This window comes from Dermacentor variabilis, chromosome 2, assembly GCF_050947875.1.
Source record: "Dermacentor variabilis isolate Ectoservices chromosome 2, ASM5094787v1, whole genome shotgun sequence".
Lineage (NCBI taxonomy): Eukaryota > Metazoa > Arthropoda > Arachnida > Ixodida > Ixodidae > Dermacentor > Dermacentor variabilis.
Window position 1 is genome coordinate 178708630 of NC_134569.1, and position 26529 is coordinate 178735158.

Consider the following 26529-nt stretch of genomic DNA (forward strand, 5'->3'; position numbering starts at 1 on the left):
TTCTCACAGCTTGTCGGCGCTCGGGCTGTTGGTGACAAAATAGCTAAGCGCGGAAACTTGCAGATGCATTCCAAACTTCTTGTTCGCAAGTGTAGCCTCTTCTGCATGAACAGTGCTTCGAAATCTGTGATTTACTTCAGGCGGTTGCGGGTCAGACCAATAAAAGCTTGTCCCTTGACGTCCAGTATAGGTTAGTCCAATAATTCGTCATGTTCTCATAGCCGCGGTGAAAGAGTCTTTGCATTTCTTCCACAAACAGAATGACGAAATCGTTAATGAGTTTGTGAACTTGAAAGACCTGTAAGCATGATGAAGTAAGGCTTTCGCACGTTTCTTTCGAAAAATGCAAGCTAAACGGCACTGACAATTGGGTACTGGATATATTGCTTATGGTCAAGGTCGTCTCTTGCAATCCGTGATCGATGCGGCGTACGGTATCATTAAGGGTGAGAAGTTGGTGCGTTCTTTTCTCCGGCTTCTCCGGCTTTTCCGGGTGTTTTATGTATCGAAGTATGCAGTAGCTTCTTAAGCTGCGTTTGCGGCAGGAACCTTACTTGTGCTGAGATCCCGGCTCTTGGCGGATGTTCGTGAGAACTTGCTTTTCTACTGCAGCATTTTTATAACGATAGTCACAGTACAGTCTCCCTGTGAGTATATAAGCACTTTGTGATAGGTTGCAATTTCGATTGTATGTCAATGTTGTACCCTATTTTACGCTGCCCGAGGCAGACGCTTCTTCAATTCATCTACTGTGTGGCTGTTTATGAAAGCCATGGAACGACAGAACTCTTGGATGAAATGGAAATAATTTTACATAGCAAATATTTCTGATGACAACTGACTTTTAACAGATTCAGTTTACCGTTGAACAAAGGTTGCTGACAAGAAAGCATAAGATGTCTCGGGAGATCAATATACCCCAGGCTATCACCACTGTGGTTAATCAGCGGCAGCCACGGCACACCTAGACCTTGACACCAGGTTTCCCTTTCCTCAGTTGAACCTTATTATTCATAACGAGGGAGAGAATAAAATTTTCGCTGAAACGTAGGACACCCTATTATTATTATTCCATGTTACATACGGAAGCGATTTGGAAAATATCATCGGCGATGCCCTTCAAAATGAGCTTCAATTTGTCATTTTCGGGCATAGACGCATCTAGACGTTTGCATAGGTCGAGAACCTCTTCAATATAACAGGTGAATGTTTCACCGGGTTGTTGCACTCGCTCTCGTAACCGCTGCTCGGCGCGCAACTTGTGGACGGCAGGGCGACCGAAAACTGCAGCGACACTGGTCTTGACGCGCACCTGGACTGAAAGTCGGCTTCGTGATTTTTAAACCACAGGTGAGCCACTCCCGCAAGGTAGAATATGACGGCATTTAACTTGGCGGTATCATCCCATGGATTGTGCAAGCTCACCCGTTCGTACGTAGCCAACCAGTCATTGACGTCCTGTTCATCCGTACCGCTGAAAACCGCTCGATGGCGTTGCGCGACAGCGCCAGAGCAGGCAACGGGAGGTGGCGTCGGCGTCGGCTGGGGAGAGTCAGACATGACGGGAGGCAGAGTCCGAGACCGGAGTTCCAGGGTGTAGACGTCCTTGAGTACCCCGCACCTTCCACCAATTGTAATGGGTGCACTGAACAGTTCCGAGGGTAACGTCTCTTCGTAACCGAGGAGGCAGGTGACGCAGAGCAGGAACAGCTGGTTGCCCGAACGGCTCACACTCGTGCCAAGCACTGGCGTGACGGCTGGCCCACTGGTTGTACAGCAGGCATGGAAGAGACGACCTGGCTGGCCTTGTTCTTGTGCTCTTCTTCTTGATTACAGTTCAAACATCGCCCAGTCTATCCGATGTAGTTTCTGCCGCGCTGAAGTGGAATAGAATGTACCACTAACTTAGTCCAGTAGACGAACTTTTTTGTGTGTTGTGTTTCACAGTCTCGTTTCTGTGTGGCATCTGGGTTTACCTTTGCACACCATGCTCAGCAATTTTTCCGCTGCGGAAAACACCACTTTTACATCGCATCTTTTACCAATTTTCTTATCTCTGTGAGCACTCAAATGGATGTACGGCATCACCACTATTTTTCTCGTGTGCTTGGACCACAAGGCTCCTTTCCAGATAATGGTGCCCTGGTTCCGATTTCCTTGAGCAAACACTGCGCCACACATACTAATACATGAAACGGATAGCCTGCCCCCGAGAGCCTGCGCGTTTGCTGCAGAAAGCTGTCAGCAACGCTGTGATTGCACAATTTTTGCAATGCGTTTCTGTAGCATCACTTAACTATGGCTCGTTTACGACTTTCGAATGCACAGATTCGAAGGGCTCGAAGATGGGGAGGAGAGAGAGAGCGAGCACATAACAGAGCACACACATCGTCAGTTACAGTCCGTCACTCTTGCGTGGTACGCAACATCAGTGTCACAGCCGCTTTTTTTTATGTCAAATGACACACAAGCGAAATGGTGCTCACTCCAGAAAGCTTTGTTATAATTGTGGATGGCTAGAAGCCGTAAAATTATAGAAACATTTTGGAAAATATTTACATTATGGCGCCTCAAGTTGCATTCTTGCATGCTAGTGTAGTATCGACACGTTTATTTTAATAATTTACTGTATGGACGGCGCAGAAACCTTGACCAAGAAACTGTTGGACACTGAGAAGTAGTTAATAATAGATAAATTACGATGAATGGCCCGGAGAGCGCAGCAGCCGGGCTAGCTAGAAGTACAGACGCCTCCTGTTACTCGACCATTTGAGAAGCTGCGTAATAGAAAATATTGCCATCTGTGTGTTCATGATTCACTGCTCATAAAATCCTACCCTTTATTCGTTGCCGCGAAAAGAGGAGCAAGGGCCTGTGTTAATTTGATTCCACGCAGGAGGTCATACACATACACGGTATGCGAATAAACTTAATCCCTCGTCAGCCCGCCTATTGTAGAATCACCGGTTCCATTAGTTCATCTAGCCCCTTGGTGTGCAGCTCATATGAATATATAGGCGCGTCCTGCGTTAAAGTTGAAGAAACATTTTCGATTACTCACCTTCTACTAGTGCGTCAAGGTCTGTTATATTTGTAAGAAATCGAGGGTCAATGATGGGATATTCTTCAGGATCAGTGCTTTTCAGCCGAATGTAACCGGATGATCTTGGGCGCAGAAGTATTGGCACAATCATTAATACATTTCGCCCTTGCTTCAACTTGTAATAATTTTCATAAATCTGAAAATTTTAATAAATGAAACCGTTAGACCAGCAGCCAAATATGTTATTCTATTATAATTTATTCATAGCATGCTCATCTTATTTATGCGTAACACGATTTCCGGAGTAGTGTATATGCACAAGTTCACTAAGTGAAACGAAAAATTACGACACAAAAATTTAGTTCGAAAGATCGGTATTATTCACAACATAATACGCCACAAGCACATATTCAATTATATCACCCCTATTTGTAATTCGTTAAAAGCCACTAAACCGAAAAAAAGGAACGCGCAATCACATGCGCATTCCTGAGAGGTTTGAAATAATGCAACCACTTTTGTGTAAAAGGAAGTTTGTTACATATTTCAGCATCATCACTTTGCAGCGATGCACCATTGCCACAGTTGCACCGGAATCTATGGCGAATCCTTCGCCTCGTCCGCGTTTCGTCGGGTGAGGCACACCTTCCAAGCATGCGCGCATTACCGGGATCGATAACGGCAACAGTTCTATGCGGGTTGCATGCCACGGCAAAGACACTGGCCGAAACTGCGCGACCAGACTAGCTGTGCAGTTCACGGGTCGTTTAGCCAAAGAGCTCTCTGCTGCTCCTCGAAGACTCTGCCGCAATGCCATTACACTTGTTATGTTCCGGAGGAATCATCTAGCCGACAGTAATATTTGGTGTTGGGATCCATCACTTGCTGCTCCCAGTCGTTTGTACTTACTGAGAAACAATGATGAGTCGTAGTTTCCATAGATATTACATAAATTACGGAAGTCCCCTTACGGTATTCTACCCGAACTATCTAGGCCTAACATTTGAAAAGCATATTTAGCGCCAGCGAACAAGGACAGAAGTGAGACGGCGCAACAATGCGCTAACTTCAACAACTTGATTTTCATTAGACACCCATCTGTTTAACCCATGCACAGCGGCTACACCTTATTCAGATTTTAACCATGCAAAAAAGCCGTCTCCTTATCTAGCAAGTCTACCGAAGGTGCTCTAACACACGTATCACTATTCCGACAGATAGCGTCAGCCTCAATAATCTCTCGGACATCTTTATCTTCGTGCTTCGAAAGAACCTGGCAGGACCCATACACCGACGCACAGCCGCTTTCCTGACAGCGAGTTCACAGATTACCTAATTGCTCATTTCGCACATTTAGACTATGTTGTCGTAATTGGTCATTAAGACATCTTCCTGTCCGTCCGATTCATTTTTTTTCCACAGGACAGCGGTAGCTCATAAACAATAGCTTCTACGCAACCCACTGGTGTTTTACGATGATTCGTATAGCCTCAGACAGTTGGCTTATGGTACGGGTCCGTTAACCGACATATTTTCGTGAGTTTTTCTTGCGCTGAAAAGATCACTTTTGTGTCAACCGGGCTAGCCATTTTCTTAGGAATATCTTCCGTTCTATGCAGATAGGGCACTACCGCTACCTTCCCTCCGTTCCGTCCGTTGATTTGCCGCGTCACGATTTATGCTGTCCGACCCGCCTCTTTTTAGCAGCCCCTCTACGACCTAAACTTGCACTGGCTGCGGAAACGCTGCTACTGAAAACCTTCCCTACTGATCCATCAGACTCGTATAGATCTTACGGTGGCAAGATTTCTTTAATGCATTTCCAAAACACACGCTCGCAATGCTCCTCGACGAGCTTTGAGTGGGCAGGCCGATGCGGCAAGAGGGGCTTATAGCTGTAGGTTTATACTTCCAACACGTGTGCCGTTCCATGAACTCGAGCTGAATATCGAAGAAACGCAGCACGTTATCAGTCGGATCTTCAAGGGTGAGAGTAAGTAGGCTAAGGCCTGCAGAAAAACCTTCGTAATGCTTGCCTACTTTAGAACGTGCGTCCGGTTCGAAAACGGCTAGATAAGCATCAAAGTCCGTTGTGTCCTTTTTCGCTGGCGTTAAATATGCTTTCCAAATCAGTTTACCAACACGTCCAGAAAATGGCAATGCTAAGTGAAACAATAATAAATAATAAACGCTGCGCTTTACGTGCCAAAATCACGATAAGATTATTAGGCACGTTGCATTTTCTCACCTGCGGTTCTTTGACGTGCACCCAAGGCACGATACACGTCAGTTTTTGGTATTTCTCCCCCACCAAAACGCGGTCGCCGACGCCGGTATTCGATATCCTGCCCTCTCCGGCAACGGCGGCCGCATTTCTATGGGGGCGAAATGCGAAAACACCCGTGGTACTTAGATTTAGGTGCACGTTAAAGAAACCCAGGTGGTGGAAATTTCCGAAGTCCTCCACTACGGCGTGCCTCATAATCAGAAAATGGCTTTGGCACGTAAAACCCCAAAATTTTTTTTTAATTTCGTGCCCTCGAGCTTCGCAGCGGAATGCCAAAATGCGACATTATGACGACTGCAGTAATAAAAACACACTTACACAGTAACATTACTGCCTGGCGTCTGTTGTACATGATACGGATCATCCCTGATCAATTCCGCTAACCTAGCATAACATAACACTCCGCTACACCTCGTGTGCTTGTTCTTGATGTTTTTTTCTCTTCTACGGCGCCCACACCACGGGCCACTCAAAATGTTCCCTGTTTCCTGGGCACGAGTTCTCAGGATTCATTGAGCAGTTGTTTTATACAGTGAAACGGGGCAACGTCCCTGAGATGATTATGCTACAATATACAGAGACGTGGGGCGGCGCCCCCTTAGTTTATCATGCATAGCACAACTGTACGAAGCGAAACGATACAATAACAATAATATGACAGCGACGGTAGGACGACAACAGCGTGACGATGAAGGTATGATGGCAATGAAATTGCCACAGTAAAATGATGTCGAGGGTGCCACCGCAATCGCGGGCGACGATTGTATAAGAACAATGGCATGATGAAAAAGATGGGACGAGACTGTATCGACTCATGCAGAATGACAAACGTCGAACTACCATGACAGATTGACGACAATGTAATGACGACAACTGTGTGATGTCGACGGCATAACGAAAATCGGATGATGGAGTTCCAATGGCGATGATGAAGTGAACACGAAAGGCATCGCAACCACGTTATGAGCACGGCTGCATGAATATGCCACAGCGACGGCAATGGTGTGACGTAGCTGGCGGTGACATGATAACGAAGCCATGACTTTTAGCTTAGTGCTACAGTCCGGTGGATGGCAATTCTCGCTTGCATGGCAATTACGATGACGTCATGACGATGCGATGAGGATGATAGGATTCATCATCATCAGCATCAGCCTAGTTACGCCTACTGCAGGGCAAAGGCATCTCCCATACTTCTCCAACTACCCCGGTCATATACACAATTGTAGCCGTGCTGTCCCTGCAAACTTCTTAATCTCATCCACCCACCAAACGTTCTGCCGCCCCTTGCTACGCTTACCTTCCCTTGGAATCTAGTCCGTAACCCTTAATGACCATTGGTTATCTTCCCTCCTGATTACGTGTCGTGCCCATGCCCATTCTTTTTCTTGATTTTAACTAAGATGTCATTCAGTCGCGTGTGTTCTGCTCTTTTCTTATCCCTTCATGTTACACCCATCATTCTTCTTTCCATAGCTCGTTGCGTCGTCCTCAATTTAAGTAGAAGCCATTTCGTAAGTTTCCAGGTTTCTGCCCCGTACGTGAGTACTGGTAAGACACAGCTGTTATACACTTTTCTCTTGAGAGATAATGGTAACATGCTGTTCATGATCTGAGAATGCCTGCCACAGGCACACCAGCCCATGCATATGCTTCTGACAATTTCAGTCTCATGATCCGCATCCGAGGTCACTACATGCCCTAAGTAGATGTATTCCCTTGCAACTTCCAGTGTGTCACTACCTATCGTAAACTGTTGTTCTCTTCTGGGACTGTTAGACAAAACTTTCGTTTTCTGCAGATTAATTTTTAGACCCACCCTTCCGCTTTGCCTCTCCAGGACAGTGAGCATGCATTGGAATTCGTCCCCTGAGTTACTAAGCAAGGCAATATCATCAGCGAATCGTAAGTTAGTAACGTTTTCTCCAATTATCTCTTATCCCCAATTCTTCCCAATCCAGGTCTCTGAATACCTCCTGTAAACACGCTTTTAATAGCATCGGAGAGACCGTATCTCGCTGTCTGACGCATTTTCTTCGTGGGATTTTTTTTTGCTTTCTTTATGGAGGAGTACGGTGGCTGTGGAGCCGCTATGTAGATCTTTCAGTATTTTTACATACGACTCATCTACACCCTGATTCCGTAATGCCTCAATGACTGCTGAGGTTTCGACTGAATCAAACACTTTCTCGTAATCTCTGACAGCTATATGATGATAGGATGATATCGATGATAAGATTATGACGACGCAATGACTAACAGTGAATTCCAGAGGCAGATTTGGAGCCCTTCTGGTATTACTTTTTCTGCTCATTGTTGAGCAAGTATTGAGAGATTGAAAGTGTATCTCTCATTGGCGGATTAGAAGCCGTTCAGTACTCCGCAAAGCCGCTCAGTACTCAGAACAGCGCTCAGTACTCCGCAGAACTTATGAAGTCAACAGGAAGTCGCTTCATGTCACGCCACCAACAGCCTACCTACCGCTATGGCACGCGCGCTGGCGAACGCGAATCTCGGTCTGTCGGAAACTGTGAGTGCTGCTTCGCATCGTAAACTTGTGCTTTACTGCCTCCGGAGATCGATACTTCACCTGACACAAGTTCTGAATCAACCAGCGGGGACTCAACCGACGAAGAATTTTTGGCAGCTAGCGTATTCAAGCAAGATTTCCACATAATGTTTCGGCCATTGGCCAAGAGATCGACGGTTCCGCGTTTCGTTGACGACGTCATTTGCCAGTATTCAGATGAAGAGTAAAAGGCTCCTTTTAGGGGGTTCGCATTTACTTTCTTTGATGAAATGCAGCTCCGAAGGCACTTCAGGCCGTCTCGGTGATTTGCTACCGAACAGATAGCGGGCTTCGCTGGCTGTCCGCTGTTTCCAACACACAATAATGGCGGACAAGAGCAGCCTAGTTTCATGCGGTATGACTTCCATCACAGTGCAAGAGGTTAAAAAGAAACACGAAACTTCTAGACACCACTCTGCGTGAGTTCAAGCCGAAAATGTCGAACAACGTGAGGAATGCTGGGCGCTTTCGGCAGTGGTGTGCGTTAGCGCACCGTTCCTGTTGGTCTGGCGAGAGTGCCTGTGTTTCAATCACAGAATGTATCATGTTGTCCACGTGAATCTTCCATTGGAATTCACTACAAGATTCCCCATGGTTTAATGAAGAGAAGGGAACGATGGCTGCGGAATGACGACAGTGGCATGATGACAATAAGATGACGATTCTGGAATGAGGACTATATTATGATGAAGAGAACTGTTTGACCACGATGGTGTGACAATAAATAACAGACTACTGTTATAGCGCAGAACCTAAGCCGCCCAATGCGATACGGCTTTCAACTCTATAGTGCGCACAGAAAGCGCAGTGCAGCCGTGAAGGTTGTCTGAAATGCAGAGCGCTTGACCGTGACGAGTGAGACCGCCACCTTAAGTCTGTCTGCTATATATACGTGTATTACCGTATAATGAAGATTAATTGCTTCATTCTCGCTTAAGTTCGAGAATCTCTTACACCTGCGTCAAGCACGCAATCTTAGGGCATGTACATTTGCACATTACACATGGCAAAAATTTATAATTTTTGACAAAAATGCGCCTCTCGCCACAAATAATAAGCGGTAAAAAACGGTGCGCGGAATGACTATTCGGTAAAAGACGGTCACTCTCCGAAAACCAAAGGCGATGTGCGCGCGATAATATATAATATATACGAAAGACAACAGGCGCCAACTAGTGCATTGACAAGGAACGTTCTAAAGCGCCAAGGAATGGGAATAGGCAACAAATAGCTTCCTCAGAAAAAGGAAAATCTGGTGTTTTTCTCGTCGGAATCAAGATATCATTCTAAAGCTTGCCGAAGTGGTGAAGTACGGAATAATTTTAATCGTCTCCAGGTCCTTAACGGGACACCTAGTGCGTGGCACATGGGCGTTTTTAGACTACGCCCCCATAGAAATACATGAGCCGCGACCGGGATCGCAACCCTCTCAGCAGCGGAACGCCATAGCCACTGAGCTACAGTGGTGGGGCTTGCGCATTGAGTAAGGTCGAAATAAGTATTTGGAAGGTAGGCATTGGATTGCCGGGAGGTAAACAATCTGTCCCAAACATTATCATTATTTTTTGTTTTCCTTGCCGTTCAGCGTTCTGTTTGCTGCCATAGAAATCCACCTCCCTCTCGGGCAGTGCAAACAAATAACTCCTGAGTGAACAAGGACCGACCTAAAGTAAATAATCTATATAAGATGGTCTGTTGGCATGCCGTAGCTATGCTGCAGAGACAGGCGCTCGATGCAAGAAATTTATATAAAGCAAGCGGTTGGCACGTTGTGTACAATGGCCATTTGGGAAAGAGCAGGCTGTCCAGTGACATATACAACACAGATCACGCTTTCGAGCCAGGCTTTTATTCTCCGCTCTACAAAAGCAAGGTCAGCAAAGGATTACCGCTGATGGTCATGATATTTTTACTCTAGTCACAATAGTGTATATTTGAACAGTGTTGAAAAGTCAGAACCCTAGCTGCTGCTTATGTTGTCCGAGGATTCACGTGGTGAATTGCCTTCGGTATTGCGGTTATGTGACAAGTGCCATCGGCGTCGGAATCAGTCAGGGCAGATGCTTGGAGACGCAGGCTTTTCTGGAAGGAATACTCATGGCTTGGGGGTCAATGTAAGGATAGTTGTGCTGCTCTGGTATACCCAAGAAATCCCATGTTCTTTCCTTCGTTTTGTGTTGGGTAGCCGCACAAAAGTATGGAAATGAATAGACGAAGCATGGCTAAATTCAGAGCGCCAAGTGCTAGCGCTGAGGCTAAGGAAAGAAAAGAAAGGACACGGCGCTACGCTCAAGTGAAAATTTTATTCAAACGGGTAAAATTTTATAACCGTGACAAGTTCTATCTCATAAGAAGTCATCGAACGTCATAAAAAAGCATAAAAAACGAAAATTAAAGAAAACAAAAGCAAAACGATTACTATAGGCGACGTACTGATCGTTGATGCTAGACACGTCGTTGGCGGCGTAAATTTCTTCCAAATATCTTATTCGAATAGGTGGCCTTCCGTTTAGTGGGGCTGTGTGTTTACCTACTGCTGAGCGGTCAATATGGGGTCTAGACGACTTTGCTGTTCTTGGTTGGCTGTGTCTGAACTTTCCTTGTGGCAGGCAAAGTTCCTTGGAGTTGCTGGCCTTAGACTTTCAACTGTAACTTATAGTGATGGTGAGTCCTGTAGTTTAGGTTTGCCAGAAGCCTCTCCCGAGGCTACTGTGGCGCTTTTCATGTTGGTCGCCACTATCATCAAGTGGCAACATGCAACACATTTTGCTGGTCATGATGCTACCCAGGTAGTTGTTACTTAAGGGCTAGGGCTCGAAAGAGAGCTTAGATGTTGCGAAGTAGCTCAAACTCCACAAGTTACCGATTCATTCGTTGCTGATAACAGCGAATAATCTTCCTCGGGAAATTATCATGTGTTCTTGCTAGTTTCGTTGTGGTGCCTTTACATGAAAGGTGTTTGGCTAATGCCACCACAAGGTGGAACAGATGCGCATTTTTCTTTGGTGTAGATTGCATCGAAGAATGAGTCCATGCCGCCTGGAGTCCAGGTGATCGACCACTGGGCCTTGCGGGAGCAGATGTGGCTCACCGCATGCTTCCATTGATAAGTCTGACTGTGGCAACTTCGAGAAGTCACGCTGGAATGAAGCGTTGGCGTGAAGCATAGGGTGCTAAATAAATTTCATAGAGGAGTTACGTGAATTGAAACCAAGCGGTGGGCCGCGCACCCAAGAAGAGTGATTGAATGCGCTTATACGTGCGCCAAAGACCTGTTTCCTATGATGCGGCGAAGACGGAGTCCTAATTTGAGAGGGCGGAGCCGTAATTTAACTGTCTCCATCAGTTGAATAGTTAAAGCGCTTCCATGATTTTATATGTACATCTGATCAACATGTATATCATTTTGTTGTATGATTACTAGTTTTTGTGCATCAGGCAAAGGCACAACGCCTCCCGGGCAACACATTACGGCAACACATTCATTGATGTTACCGACCATCTCCTGTTTCGACCACGATGCAGTTGTTGCGTGGAGCGCAAAAAGGTAGAACCGGTCCTCTGCGGCAACATCGCTCACTTTGTTCTTGAGAAGATACAAGATATATGGCTAGGTCTATCTGTGTATGTGGCGCAATTTGCGCTGGATGTTCAGGCAGTGGCTTTGAGGATTCCTTCGATGACGTGAGAGTGATGAAGCGCCTGCCATGTGTTCATCATGGCGCCTTGTGCAATTTGCAGACATAGGTAAACATGGTCGCCCAAAATATTTTTATTCTTCATCTTCATTGGCTTTGCATGGCTATCCATCTGTGTACCGTTGCGCATGTAAACCTTAAATTTCTGTAAGTGTTAACTTTCAAACAATATTATTTATCCACTGCAATGACGCATATATTGCAATTCTTCTAATTGATTTATAATTGAAAAATTACGGTAGAACCCATCTGAATAACTGTCTAGGGCAATGAGATTAGCATTGAAAAGATGATGCGACACTCTAATGCGGAAGTCGTGCTTATTTCATATTAGTAGTGGTCGTCATTAAACTCGTTGCTTATGCGGCCACTTTAGTACGGCACTAGCTCACCAAGGTGACCACCCTTAAGCACGATGGCCCGATTACTGTTTGATGCAGGCGTAGTGACAACATTGAATGGCGAACAAGGAATGATGTTGATGGAAGGACAAACTCGGTATGACAGTGTGTAGCTTTGCGATAATAATATGAGAATTCTAAAATGATGCCGATGGCGGGAACACGACAGCGAAACAACAATGGTATGAGGACAATGGGACGCCGACGAGTGTTTGTCGTCAAGCGAATTACGAAGGTAGAATAACGACGATGGCGCGGTCACGATGGCATGACGACGACGGTACGACAACATATGCATGAGAGCGACTTTCTGACGACGATGCAATGGCGACGACGACATAACAAGGGCAGCATATTCACACCTGATTGACGCTGCATGATTCTGCTATAATAACGGAGAAGTAATGACGTTGATAAAATGACGAAGTCAATAGGACGACGAGATGACGACAATGCTATTACATTTTGAAGTGATGACACTAGTCAAACAAGAGCTTGACGACGGCGGCATAACGAGAACGTGATGACTAGAACGACGACGATGGTATGACGATGACGCAACGATCACAATGGCATGACAGCGGTATGAGGAGAATGGGATGATTACACGTGTAGGACGACGACGACATCAGAGCTACAGGACGACGAGAGTCAGATGACGAAGCTTGAGTGACTGCAAGGGAACGGCCATGACTAAACTATTACCGTGAATTTTTGAAGCTTGTTGGACGATGATGGCCACTTCGACGGCATTGCCACGACCATCTGACAATAGATGCATGACAGCGACTGTCTGATGATGACGCAACGACGAAGATTATGTGAGAACGGCCGCATAATCATGGTTGAATACGACAGCATCACATTATAACGACGAAGAAATGACGATGTAACCAGCGCAAGAGTACCAACTAGCCCAGTCTCACACCTTGCTTTAGAAGAAGTGACGTCGATGCAACAACAAAGCTATTATGACGACGACGGCGCGAAGACAATGTGATGACGTTTCTCAAGTGATAGTGACGGTAAAATGACTGCGTGACGATGACGCATCACAACAATGCTACGACGACGGCAGTGTGATGATGACGGCTGATGAGATTGCGATGACGAAGTTAGAATGAGCGTGATGCCCAAAGACATGACGAAGACGGCATGACAACAAATTCTTGAAGCCGCTTCTATGGCGACAATAGCATGAAAAGAGTATGAAGACAATGATATAACGACGAGTATATGGCAGCCATGACGTGCCCACTACTGTATTTCGAAGACTGCATGACTGCGATAGCATGACAGAGATCGCCTGATGACGACGGCGTGACGACCGTCAGATGACGAATCGAGGCTGACGTCGTAGGATGTCCACGACGGTGGCTGACAGCCAGTGCCTAACAAATGCATGACGACCACCGCGCGACGTCGACACCACGACGAGCATTGACTGACAAGGTTGCAAAAACCAAGAGGCAAAGACCAAACAACGACCAGAATGGCATCATGACCGTTATAAAAAGTCTATTGCCTAAATGTTGTGCGCAGTAGTGCAGTCTCTTGCTTATCTATGTGACGTCGTGCTGCGTAGATTAACTATTCAGGTGAAGGATTCTCGCGACGTAACTCATTCTTGATGTCCATTGTATTGACAGGCCCACGGAGGCACACTCCTCTTCCAGCCATCGCCGCTGCGGATACTCTACCGGAATAAAGTTTGTTTGTAGAATTTGTTGATCACTATTTAATACAACGCAGAAAGCCTATATTTTAGGAAATATGTGCGCAAGCACAATTTATTCTACCAGAATGCAGTTTCTGTTTGGAAATTTTTTTTGTCGCTCTCTTTAACACAGTGCAGAAAGCCGATTTTGCAGGAAATACCCGCGCAAGCACACTTTGTTACGCGTCAATCAGAGTATGTTCATAAAGGTAAACGTAGGGAATCGGCCTAAATATCAATGCCGTAGTTACTACCCCGCGAAATTATAAAATGAGGAGTGTGCATGACCTCCAAGATGCAGATATATTGAGCGTGGACAATGACTCAACGTTAAAAGATTTTTCATGTGAGACATTTAACTGTAGAAACGCTAAAAACTGGGCAGATGAACGCTTCGATTCCCCTACCAAAGTAGAGCGCTGAACCAGTGATAAATCTGGGCGATTCACTGATGCGAACATACCTATGTATTATGAAGTAAGCGGAGAATATTGGCATCTATTAGCAAAATAGTGACTCTGTCCCTCATTGTTACCACAGCTGGAAAACTCGCGGAACGCAGCGAACATCCTAGCGGTATGACATCCGCATGGAGTGCGGTGCTAGCCATTTGAAATCCTGCCACTGCCGCCACGCCACTCCTTGCCATTGCGAGTAGACACTTCCCCAGCTTGGCTGTCGGCATCTTGTAGGAGTTCTCCTCTCGAAGTGGGGCATTGCAGACAATTCTACGTGTCGGCTTTGAGCGGCATTTCTCTAAACACAGACTGCATTCTGGCAGAGCATCTGCAACGGCTGTGGAAAGCACAAGAATGCTGCCGCCATGCACTTACCACTTAAATAGGTACAAGCGTGCTCCTGGTCAAGTGTTTGGCCGTTACGAGACCTCGACCCTTGAAAAAGGACCATAACGCTTGAAAAACAGCACCCGTGACCGCGTCAGCAGCGATGGCCGCGTCCTCCACCTTAAAGTCTAATCTTCACTACATGACATCACATAACGTAAACAAGAGACGGCACAACTTCGTACAAGATTTAGGTGACATCCTTTTTTGTGTTTGTACAGTTAGTGTAGCAAACGTCTACAGTGACATGTGCACAGTAAAGCTCCGAAATTAAACTCCATGTTACTAAGAATGTTTTACTTCAGAGTTTAGGACTGCAAGTTATTGGTCCTGCATGGCGACGCCATATTCTGAAAAGGACAGTGTGCAAGCGTTGTCAGCTTGGCTGGAACCTGCAGTTCGGTGCTGGTGCACCTACATTACGAGGCTAATCTGTCGGCTCTTGCAGGTGAGACGTGTTCGGCACCTTATCTCTAGTTCTGTATCGAGGTTTGCACCACTGCCGATTTGAACGGCCCGTGTGATTATTATTTTGCTGTTTTGGCTGCATACTTGACTCAATGGCTAAGAAGGCAACTGAAGATTCGCGTAATGAGCTTAAAGAACTCTAGGAGGTGATGGAATCTGTGAACAAGATCAAAGAACCTAAGAGGGATGCCGTTGATGTTAAGTGCATAAAAAACGAGCTCGCAGAAGTGGTTCTTCAGCAGGGAGAGCTGGGGACTCATAACGCAAAGCTATCGCAATGGTTTCAAGAACTGGAACAATACCAACGTTCAAACAACATAAATATCGTAGGCACGATGTCGACACATTACCTATGGCAAAAAAACTCGCCAGCTTATTATTGAAGATGTCAGACTCAGATATAGATACATGTCACAAAGTGCCTACGGCTGGACATGACCAATTCAACGGAGTTGTGCGTTTTGTACGATGCGACGAAAGAAATTATTTCCTGTCCAAAGAAAAGAAAACAAAAATTGAAACGCGAATGCTAGGCCTCGATGCTTCTTGTCTTGTTTATGTCATTGAGCATCTAACTAGGGAAAATGAACTGTGAGAGCAGCTATTGAGCAAAATAAGCAACTAAATTAGGAATTTGTATGGACAGCCGGTGGTAGCCGTTGTCAGAATACACGAAAGGTCACCTGTTTTACACATATTCACTATAGAGGACACTGAAAAAATTGCAAGATTAAAGTGCTCTGTGATAAATATGTCTGCTGTACAATACTAGTTTGCATAATGTTCACTATGCAAACAAAATATTTAGAATAGAATTCTTTTAGTGAAACATTTTCAAGCCTATACCTTATTAAGCTACTGTCCCTCATTCACCATGCCGCTAAAGGTATCCGTGAGAAGGAATTTGTCTTACATGAATTATTTGATAATATTAAGGGTAAATTGGCTCTAATAATTGTGACTGAAACTTGGTTCACTATATATGACAATCCGCCACATTTCCGCGGTTACGATTACTTTGATCGTATTCGGGCTGCTGGTCGTGGTGGTGGTGTGCTATGTATTTAATACAACAATCCAACCCTTAAGTGTTACCAGTTTTCTTTTATCGATGATGAAGTTGAATGCCTAAGTGTCTGCTTAAAGAAAGTTACAGTTGCTGTGGCCCATAGGCCATCATCTGGAAGTAGTGTCAAAGTTATTACATTTTATAATAAAATGATTCATTTCTTTTGTGATTTTAATGTTGTATTTGTAATGATGGGAGATAGTAATACTAATATGCTAGCGAGCGATGCATATGCCAGAGAACTTGGCAGCATATTCCGCTCTTATGCATCTAAAAGCCTTATATGATCGGCCACTCGGATGAATAATCAAACGGCAACATTGTTGGACCTGTGTATCACAAACGTACACCCCTCAATGAAATCTTGTATTTTTTCATCAGACATCATTGATCACCTTCCTGTCTTTTGTTTTTTATCGATTGCAAGCAAGAATCGTTAAAAACGTGCCTACATCGTTCTTGTATGGGGATGATTACTTGCACATGCTGAATACGTTTTGAACACTTCTACCTAATATAAACTGCAAAGGCGTTGCGATGCAAAAATAAAAATGCTAGGAAACCATGAATAACGATAGTCTTTCTTTAAAACTTCATCATAAAAATAAGATGTGTTATATTTATGTCAAATGTCGAGATCCTTGTAAGCTTACCGAGTTCAAGTGCTTCAGAAAGAAATTAAACAGTGAACTTAAGAAAGCGAAGTCAGAATATTATAAATCAGTGTTTTCACGCATTCGCAACGACCCCAATATAACCTGGCATGGACCTAAACCATCTTACCCACAGGACAGCTTCCTATCAGGCAGTACAGCTCCCAACCGCCCTATGTACCATTCCTACAGCCATTACGTTAAACGCGCATTTCATAGCTAGTGAAGAATATGCGCCTTACACCGGTAACCTGACGGATGATACATTCATCTTTAGGAGTGATATTGTAGTTAACTCTGTTTCTTTATCGCCAACGACCAACAATGAGGTTCAAACATTAATAAGAGTCCTTAAGAATCGTACATCTGTAGGATATGATAACATGAAAACTGAAACAAAAAAAAAAATGTCTCGGTTATTATTTGCCAACGTTCTAGCGCACGTTAGTGATTGCATGTGGAGCGTGGAGTACTTCCTGATTATGTTAAGATAGCCAGGATATGTCCAATGTTGAAAAACACTGAAGATACAAATGTTAATAATTATAGGTCAATCTCTGTACTTCCGGTGTTAACTAAACTGTTTGAAACCATTATCAGAGATCGCTTAACAATTTTTCTTGAGAAACAAAGAAACCTTGTCTAAATCTCAGTTCTATTTTCGTAAAAGTGTTTCTACAGAGCGGGCACTACTGGACGGGAAGCACACAATAATCAACAACATAGAAGATAGGCTATACGCAATAGATCTCTTTTTAAATCTTCAGAAAAATTTGTATTCAGCTAATCTTGACGTAGTACTTTCCAAACTCAGTTGTTATGGCATCCGAGGAATTGCGTTTGACCTAGTAAAGAATTACCTAACAGACAAGTGCCCTTCAGTATGTAACCTTCAAAAAAGGATGTCTCGAAAAAATTGAAAATAATCAGAGGCGTACCCCAAGGGCAAATACTTGAACCACTATTACTTAATCGATACATAAATGATCTAGCTGAATCAGCAAATTGTAAATTGTGTTTATGTGTATGCTGATGATGCTAACATCTTTCTCGTGGGCAAAAAAATTTCGCATATACAGCCGTCAGCTAATAAGTATTTAAATACATTATCAATTTGGCTGTGTAAGAACAAGCTACAATTAAATGTAAATCTAATTTTTGGGCCAAGAAATAAGCCTTTTAACGAACACATAACAATACTATTTAATGATACTAAAATAGAGGAGATAGAGGAACAGAAATTTTTAGGTGTACGGTTTCAAAAACACTTGTGTTGGAATTCACATGTTGAAAAGTTAACGACAGAACTACGTAAACCTGTTGGCTGCCTCTTTAAACTTATTGAGTTTCTGCCATTGTGGTTAAAGAAGGCGCTCTATTGCTCGCTATTTCATTCCAGATTATCATACTTCTGCTTATTATGGAGCACCACAAAGAACCAGAATTTATCAAAAATTAGTGCATTACAGTAACAGGTTCTGCAAAATTTTGAAAACTATTATAGAGGACCGTAGGGCTTACGTACTCATAAATTGTTTCTTAAACATGAAATACTAAACGTATCCAAGCTATATACATATAAGCTAATACGGCATATAAAAACATCAATTATACAGAACGGCGTCAATAAACATACACTACAGTATTGCCTGAGATGAAACATTATAAGGACACCAAAAATTTAAGCTAATTATGGTAGACTTCACACAAACTATGAAATTCCCATTTTCTTAAACGGAATATGGCAAGAAATTAGCTTTATTCACACATCCGAGGAAGACTTGAGAAATTTAGTATTATAATATGATACTGTGCAAAATTGAGGTTTTCTTCGGGGTTATCGTGGAAATGTTACTTCATTTAATTTTTTTTGCGTTTTGAGTACTTTAGGTGTGTTCGTGAATGCACCATATGTACAAAACTGTTTTAACTAATTGTCTGACTTTTTAGAGCGAAAATTGTTGTTCTCAGTATTTTGATGCATAAGAATGCATTTGCACTAGAATGCACGTGAATAGGGCTTATTATTTGTAAATTTCCACTAAAACAATTACTCACTTTATCGACATTGCTAGTTTGTACTTAATTGTACAATTTGTGTATATGGTGGTGGTGGTAAACTTTATTGAATGGGGGAAGGATAAATGGGGACGTGGCTGAGGGATCGGGCTCAAGTAAGGCCCTGGGCCTGCTTGGCCTTCTCCGCCCAGTCCACCAGTTCAAGCTGTCGGTCGACGTCCGCGGAACTGAGCCAGGCTGTCCAGTCCGTCTCGCTGCTGAGGGAGGGACGAGAAAACGGGAGCGAGGTGCATTCCCACATTATGTGTGTGAGTGTTCCTGTTCATGAATAGAGCCATGATTGGTCGCTATCCTTGCCCCCTGTGATTTTGTTAATGTACTTTGGGTGTGCGTATGTGTTTGTCTGGAGTCGCCTAAATGCGACCTCTTGAGTTTTATCGAGCTGCTTGGGCGGTGGTGGGAGCGCGATACCTCAAGCGATACCTATGGGTTATTTCGTGATAAGTCTCGCAGGGTTCCTCGTGTCTCTCCTCCTCCTTCACGCCGTCTGCATCCATGTATATACAATGGATTTCATCACATTTCATTTCTTGTATGTGCGCTTTCTCCACTTGAAATGCTATCTGGAGCAGGAGCCCTTGTCAGGCTTTATGCCTTCATCTCTTGCTTTACTTTCTTTTGTATGTTGAAAAGAAGAATGAACTCCTTCTTCTTCTTAAATATAACTTAGCGCCCGCGAATGCTTCACCGTAGAAAAGGACGGGGGAGGCAGAACTAGCCCCATATGCACGTGACACAGTGTTGCCACGACCTTGTCACTGAGAATAATTGCCGCAGTAGTTCCCGCACATGAATATGAAACACGTGCTGTCCAAACACATGCACCATTGACGCCTCTTCGCTGGATGAAAGAAACATATCTTTGAGGCAGCGTTTTTGCGAAGTGAAATTGCTGAGTCCAGAAGCAATTTGGGAGGCGGAAACACGCCAGAGAAGCTATTTCGAGAAGCTGGCTATATACAAATTTCGCTGTGTCCTGCTTGTATCTGTACGTGTTATGTGTTGGACGTGTATGATAACCTCTTTAATAGGCTTCTTACATCCCATTAGTTATCTAAACCTGACTCGCCATCTCGGTCCTGCGAAATGGGATGTCCAGCGAAGCTGTTGCAAAGCCATCCCTACAAGTGCTGAGGGTGGTATGCAGCGCTTTATTGATGGTTCGGATGCTTGTTTTGACCTTGTTCTTTATTGAAACATATGCTATTCTGTGTGTTGTATGAGTTATTTTAAATAATTTATGCACTGTTCACTTTACTTTACTGAGCGCTTGTAGCCTCTGCCTTAAGGCCATTGCTGGTGATGATAATTTGATGATGACGGACAAGAGAAATGCCGACAACGAAGATGCTAGCAGCTTCGCTGTAAAATTAGGATCTTACCTCCGATATTCCGATTAGACTGGCTATGTATCCTGCTTCAGGAGTAGTGGGGTTCAGCGTCACGAAGAGAAATTGAATGTTCGGCAGCGTGGGATCGGCGTTTGGTGTGCTTAAGAAGGCAACACCTTCGACTCCAAAAGCATGAATAAGTGGTCCTGAAACAACAAAATTGTAATTATCCATTATAATTGCACTTGTGAATGTTCACGGTAGTATTTCTTGCACTATGCTGTTTTGTACAGATTGGTTGTTCTGTAAGTTTCCTAATTCTCACTCTGTAGGCGAGGCAATGTCCCTTTAGCTTTTCAAGAACTAAAATAAAACGCGTCATATATCACTGATCTTATTAAACAGTAAACTAATATCGTAACGCAGCCGTTTGACATCATCAGTTAACGCCTGCTTTAATTGCCACATTCTTTCCTTCAGCTGAGTAGACAGATGTTCGTATTTTATATCAAGTGTACTAAGTGCATTGTCCCCCATCGAAAACCCACATGTCAGCTCAGGTTGATTTTATAAAGAAAAAGTACTGGCAAGTTAGTCCTGTTTGACCTTATACGACAGTCTCAATAGTTTAAATATATTCACAAATTATTTAACGCGATGATTTACGTATTTTGACACTACATTGCATAATTTCGAAGCTTGAACATTGCGATGCCTGAAGTCATGATTATGCGTGTGAACTTGATTTCGATACATTGAACACTTTTTGCTCTTTCTGAATTTCGTGCTCACCTGAAGGTAATCGTTGGCGCAGTGTTCCATCGTCTTGGAAGATTGCGTACAGTCAACCGAAAAAGCTTACGGGACGCAGGATCTGCCACGAAGCTGAATTCTCGCGAAGCGTGGTCACACAGCGTCGAGTTAAATGTTCCAGCATGCAGTAGCCTTTGCCACCTACACAGTGACTCATTAACTATGAAGTGTCATGCCTTAACAGTGCAGAGGCTCACATTTGAAAGAGAAACCACATTCCGTAAACTTTTGCTGTTGACTGTACATTCCCTATTAAATGGACACGCCACGGCGGCCGCATTTCCATCAGGGCGAAATGCGAAGACCATCCGTGTACCTACATTTAGGTGCCCGTTAAAGAACCCCAGGTGGACTCAATTTCCAGAGTCCTCCTCCGTGGCGTGCCTCATAACCCGAATGTAGTTCTGGCACGTAAAACGCCATAATATAATTTTCAATTTAATTGATATCAATAACGCGTCACCGATTGCACAATTTTATTCTTACGGAATTTGATAGCAGCAACACAAAAATTTGGGAACATAAATAAGTCATTCATTTTCATTTACATTTAGGGTTGTGGTGTAAAGTATATGTTCGACTTGATGTTGTTTACCAGTGTACCGGAGATGTATGTATAGACAGGAAAATTCACTTGCTAAATCTTATATTAGGTCAACCAAGAAAATAGTAGCGGGTTGCACTTTCCACAAATAGTTCTCTTTCCTTATTTCAAGAAGAAAGCTCCTAGGTAACTCCAGTGTTCGCCCCTCTACCATGAATCGTATTTACTTAAAAACAACTATAGCCTAGTCGAATTTATTTTGACATACGTAGAAACCGCAAGAACGCTGGAATTTACACGCAGTGACGCATAAAAGATATCACAGCCCTACAAAACGCTCCTGAAGTCATATCTCAACCTATCCTGTGCTGTGCTTGTGCAGGTTTATTAGGTATGTAACATGCGCGCACATATGACGCATGAATGTCATGAATGAGAATTCGCGTTCCGTAATATTAATTTACAGGCACGAAAACACAAAGGAGACGTCGATCGCAATTGTGCGCTCTCACATACCTGTTCTGGACAGTGAATAAAGTGGCACTGTAGAAGGTGAATAGTAGTTGATTTCGATGTTCTCTTGAGTCGTTGCGGCTATTCCGTTAACGGTGAGGTGATCGAATAGATTTTCGCCCACAGGAAGGTCTGCTATTACGTTGATCTGCAATATGTGAAACGCGTGCTTGCGTGACAGTAAACTCTTAAGAATGCTGGGAGCATCGCACAAGTACTTTTGAATCGGGTTGGTATAATATTCAAGTTTGCGCTGTCCCAGTTATCGTACTCTAAATATTTACAGAATTTTCCATGAAAGAAGGCAATAAATGGTGAAAAGTGCACATTCGTGCTACACCTATGGATACATCTAAAGCGATCAACATTAATATATTGCATTAGCGTATCATTTGATTGAGAAAAAATTAACAAATAAAAAGCAAGAACCTAATTGATGCATACACCGCTAAGAAATATACCACTGTTATATGCAAGAACCACATTTTCGCTATCTTTTGCGAATTCGTAAAAATTTTCACCTATGCAGTAAATACATTTATTAAAATTTTCAATTGTTCTGCTATTGACAGCGACAACATGGACTTACGAAGAAAATTGTTCGGATTGGGCGGATGTCGTCACTGCTTTAGTCCGGTTGTTCGAGCTCTTTTATACCTTTACTCATGAACCAACCAGCCAATTTCAGCACACTGCTACGTGAGTGTGCCTGTTTGAGCGTCCTCATCGAAGAGTTAGGCGTGCAAATTAGGCCGAGCGACCTTTCAACTAGAGAGGTCGAAATTGAAGCATAAGAACCTATATTTTGGGTTCACCACGAGAATATTGGTGCGTTGTATTGCTCGACAAAATGAAGAACCATGGAGCGATGTGAATGGTCGTCTAGTGCGTGTGCCACCTGGACCTATAAATTCTGTCAAGCCAAATGTTCCTCTTAAGCTTTTTTAGCTATGTAATATAGCAGTTATTTGCGACTATGACTTTTGAAAATTATCGTCGCCATTGTAGCAATTTCAGGTAATCTTTCAAATAATCGAAAAAAATTGTCGGTTCAGGTTACTCTAACAGGCGCAATTTGCACAGTTAAGATATCTGATTTTTCTCCAGTGTTGCAATGGTAAGCCTACTACTTCTATTTTTCACAGCTAACTCGTTTCCGGAAAGTTTAGTAAGAAACGGTTATGTCTTTGTTAACATTGTTGCTGATGACGTTGATTTAACTTAACTTTTATTGAGAAAGGAAACAATTTTCATTAAAACTGGTTCAGCTAGTAGCTCATAAGGGCAGTTGTGCGATTTTTATGCACGTGACAAGAAAAATTAGCGCTAACCCCGAGCTAAAGATTTCGCTTCGTCCGAACTATTGTTCAGCGACGTCTCAGCTTATTTTAGGAAGGAGCTTTTGTTGCGAACCGTCCTTGACTTTGCAGGCACCTGCTGCTGCTGCTGCTCTTGGAGTGCTTGATGCCGCGGCAGCTGCTGCTGTTGTTCTTGTTGTTGTTGTTGCTGTCAGCACCGATTTAACCAACATAACTATACCAATCAAATACTTAGTATTGCATTCATATACTAAGACAGACACCAACGACATTGAAAGTACACAGAACAAAGCGCTTACATTCACTGATAATGCGTATAGTACATACAACACATACGCCTCACTAATGCAATTTCGCTATCGTTCCTCAATGACAACTCTTGGACATCGCAGCAGGGAGCTCCGCTTTAATATGCTTTTTATTATTGCCATAACGTTAACTAGAGTGAACGCTAGTGTATACATTCTATGTAAACACAAGGCGAACAATACACTGAAAAAAAATGAGAAAACCTTACTAATCCCATAAAGAAAACGAAGTATGTACTGTTACTCGTAGTCGTTTCCTAGAAAAATCGAGGAATCACTCCTGCTCTCAGGTGACGTCACTACCTTGTCCACTGTTTCTTGATTTTTTATCCGCAAAGTCGTCATCTGTGCCATCTGCATCAGGTTAAGTTTCTGGTCACTCTGGCCGTTTTTATTGTTTTTATTTCTTTGCTTTTTTCAATACACTTCTTTTAAAGAATCAGACCTTCAACTCTTTTTCTCGTAACTGGCTATCTGATTTTGTATTTCGGGCACTTCGTCATTTTCTCTTAGTGTAATAAATGATGCGAATGTTTAGACGGTGATTCCCATTTGCTTTCTTGTCAAATGCACCAGTGCTGCTATGGTTGCCAACAGCAAGCTGGCAGCATTATATAAGCAAAAAAAAATCCCTCCTTATATATCAGCACCACCTACGCGTGCGGGTGGAAGGCTTTGTTCTCTACGTACTACGGAATTAAACAGTGAATGGAACCTAAGCATTGTAAGGTTGAACGATGCTATTCCTAATGAAAACATATTCGTTTGTGAAACTAACTTTAATATCTTTCGTTGCGATAACAAAAATTGCGGGTGTGGCGGTGTCCTCCTTGAAATAAACAGACAGTATATTGTGGTGCCCGTGGCTATTAGCACTTTCCTTGAATGCGTAGTAGCTTGCTTTAAATTCAGATCAAGTAACGTAATTGATGGTGTCTTTTATCGCCCATCGGACCTCATTCATGGGTTCACAGCAGAATTTCTTCGCATTTTTATCGACCTTACCCATCGGTTTCCACATTCTAATGTAATCATTTTTGGTGACTTTATTATCGCGGACGTAGCATGGTCCACACGATCAAATTATTGCACACAGTCAGATTCCCATGCGTTCCTGCAGTGTTGCCTTGATTGCAGTCTAACCCAGTTAATTTCAAGCCCGACACGATGTTCTGCGCACTCTTATAATATTCTTGATTTGATCCTAATGAACAATCCCGATATATTTTCTGAAATAACTTATATTAGTGGTCCATCCGATCATGGTGTTTTAACTGGTCGCTTCGTTCCTTCACCTATCAAAAAGCAAATTATCATCAGGAAGATTAGGTGTTACAAAAGAGCTAACTTTGATCACATTAACCATGAACTATTGCTTCTTTCTGTCGAATTCCTGAGAGATTACTTGTCGCGGACAATAGAAGAAAACTGGTTACTACTTAAAAACATACTCGCTAATCGCATAGATAAATACATCGCAATCATTTCCATAAAATCCGATAACACTGCTCCTCGGGCTCGCCGAATCTTCGTGGCCTAAATAACAACAAAGAAGATTATTCAAGAAAGCTCACAAAAATAAATCATCTGAATCCTGGAGTCGGTAAAAAACATGTGACAAAGAATACCAAAGTTTACTCAAAAGCACGCGCAGACGATTCTATAAACGGGACCTATCATCGATGTTAAAAACTAACCCTCGGCGCTTTTGGCGTGTCATTAATCCCAAGCATAATCTTGACATCGTCCTTACTGATCATGACGGCGCAGGAATAACTGAGACTGATTGTCCCCAACTACTGAACCGCAAATTTTCATCGGTATTCACGCGTCAATATTTAGAACCGTTAGCCACCATGACTCGCACTGATTCGTTTATAACGGAAATAATAATTACCGAATATGGAATTTATTCTCCCCTGACTAATCTTAAGATTTGATCTTCTGCTGACAATACTAGCTTATATAAAACAATTCCAAAAATATAGCCCCAAGCATCTTCCCAATACTGTCCGCCTTATTTTCAAAATCACTATCAACAGGCGTTATCCCTAGCGTTTGGAAGGTGGCTAACGCAGTGCCATTCTTCAAGTCTTGGGATCGTTCTTCACTGCTTAACTACCGACCGATTCCTGTAACAAGTAACATTTGTAAATTAATCTGCAAACCGTTCGCTTGGTTTCCTTACACATAACCTCAAACATGATTCCGTACGATCACGCAATTTGGCGTACACAACACTAATACGCCATAAAATAGAGCATGTGTCAGCCATATGGAATCCCCATCAGGCATACCTAATAACTGACTTAAATACCCTGCATAATCGGGCTGTACGCTTCATCTATTCAGATTATTCACGAGAAACCAGTCTACCAGCATTAGAATAGCGCGCCGAGCTTGAAGCCTTGTCCCTTCATCGTAATATTTCTCGTTCCACACTATTCCATAAGCTTTACTATCACGTATCTCTTCATAATGAGTTCATGTGCGAAGCCTCAGCCATTTTTCCACATTGCGATTATTCTTGCAAAGTTGAATTCATCATGTCTCGTTCCCTCGCATTTGGTCAGTAATTTATACCTCGCACCGCGATAGAGTGGAATAATCTGTCATCGCATATAATCACGGAAACAAATGCCTCGAAATTTACAGACGCTATACGCAGTACCATTGCGTACCTAATATATAACCTTTCACTCTCTGAGTTATAAACTGATATTTTTTCATGCGCCGGTGACCTTTTCATAGATTGTGCAAAGCATCTAAAGTCGTTGCAATGATAACTATTTTTTGTTTCTTCTTTGTTGATACGTTGATGAAATGTAATTAATTTTATCACAGTTTTGTTTTTGTATTCTATTTACATTTC

General features: G+C 43.2%; 1 protein-coding gene across 1 annotated transcript in view; it reads right to left on the reverse strand.

The window, feature by feature from the left end:
* Window positions 1-26529, reverse strand: part of LOC142570573 (glucose dehydrogenase [FAD, quinone]-like) — a 126637-nt gene that overhangs the window by 15556 nt on the left and 84552 nt on the right. Inside the window, exons 5-7 of the mRNA XM_075678945.1 lie at window positions 22034-22178; window positions 20212-20366; window positions 3062-3239 (exon numbers count right to left, since the gene is read on the reverse strand). Coding sequence (XP_075535060.1) covers window positions 3062-3239; window positions 20212-20366; window positions 22034-22178 — 478 coding nt within the window. The remainder of the gene's footprint in view (window positions 1-3061; window positions 3240-20211; window positions 20367-22033; window positions 22179-26529) is intronic.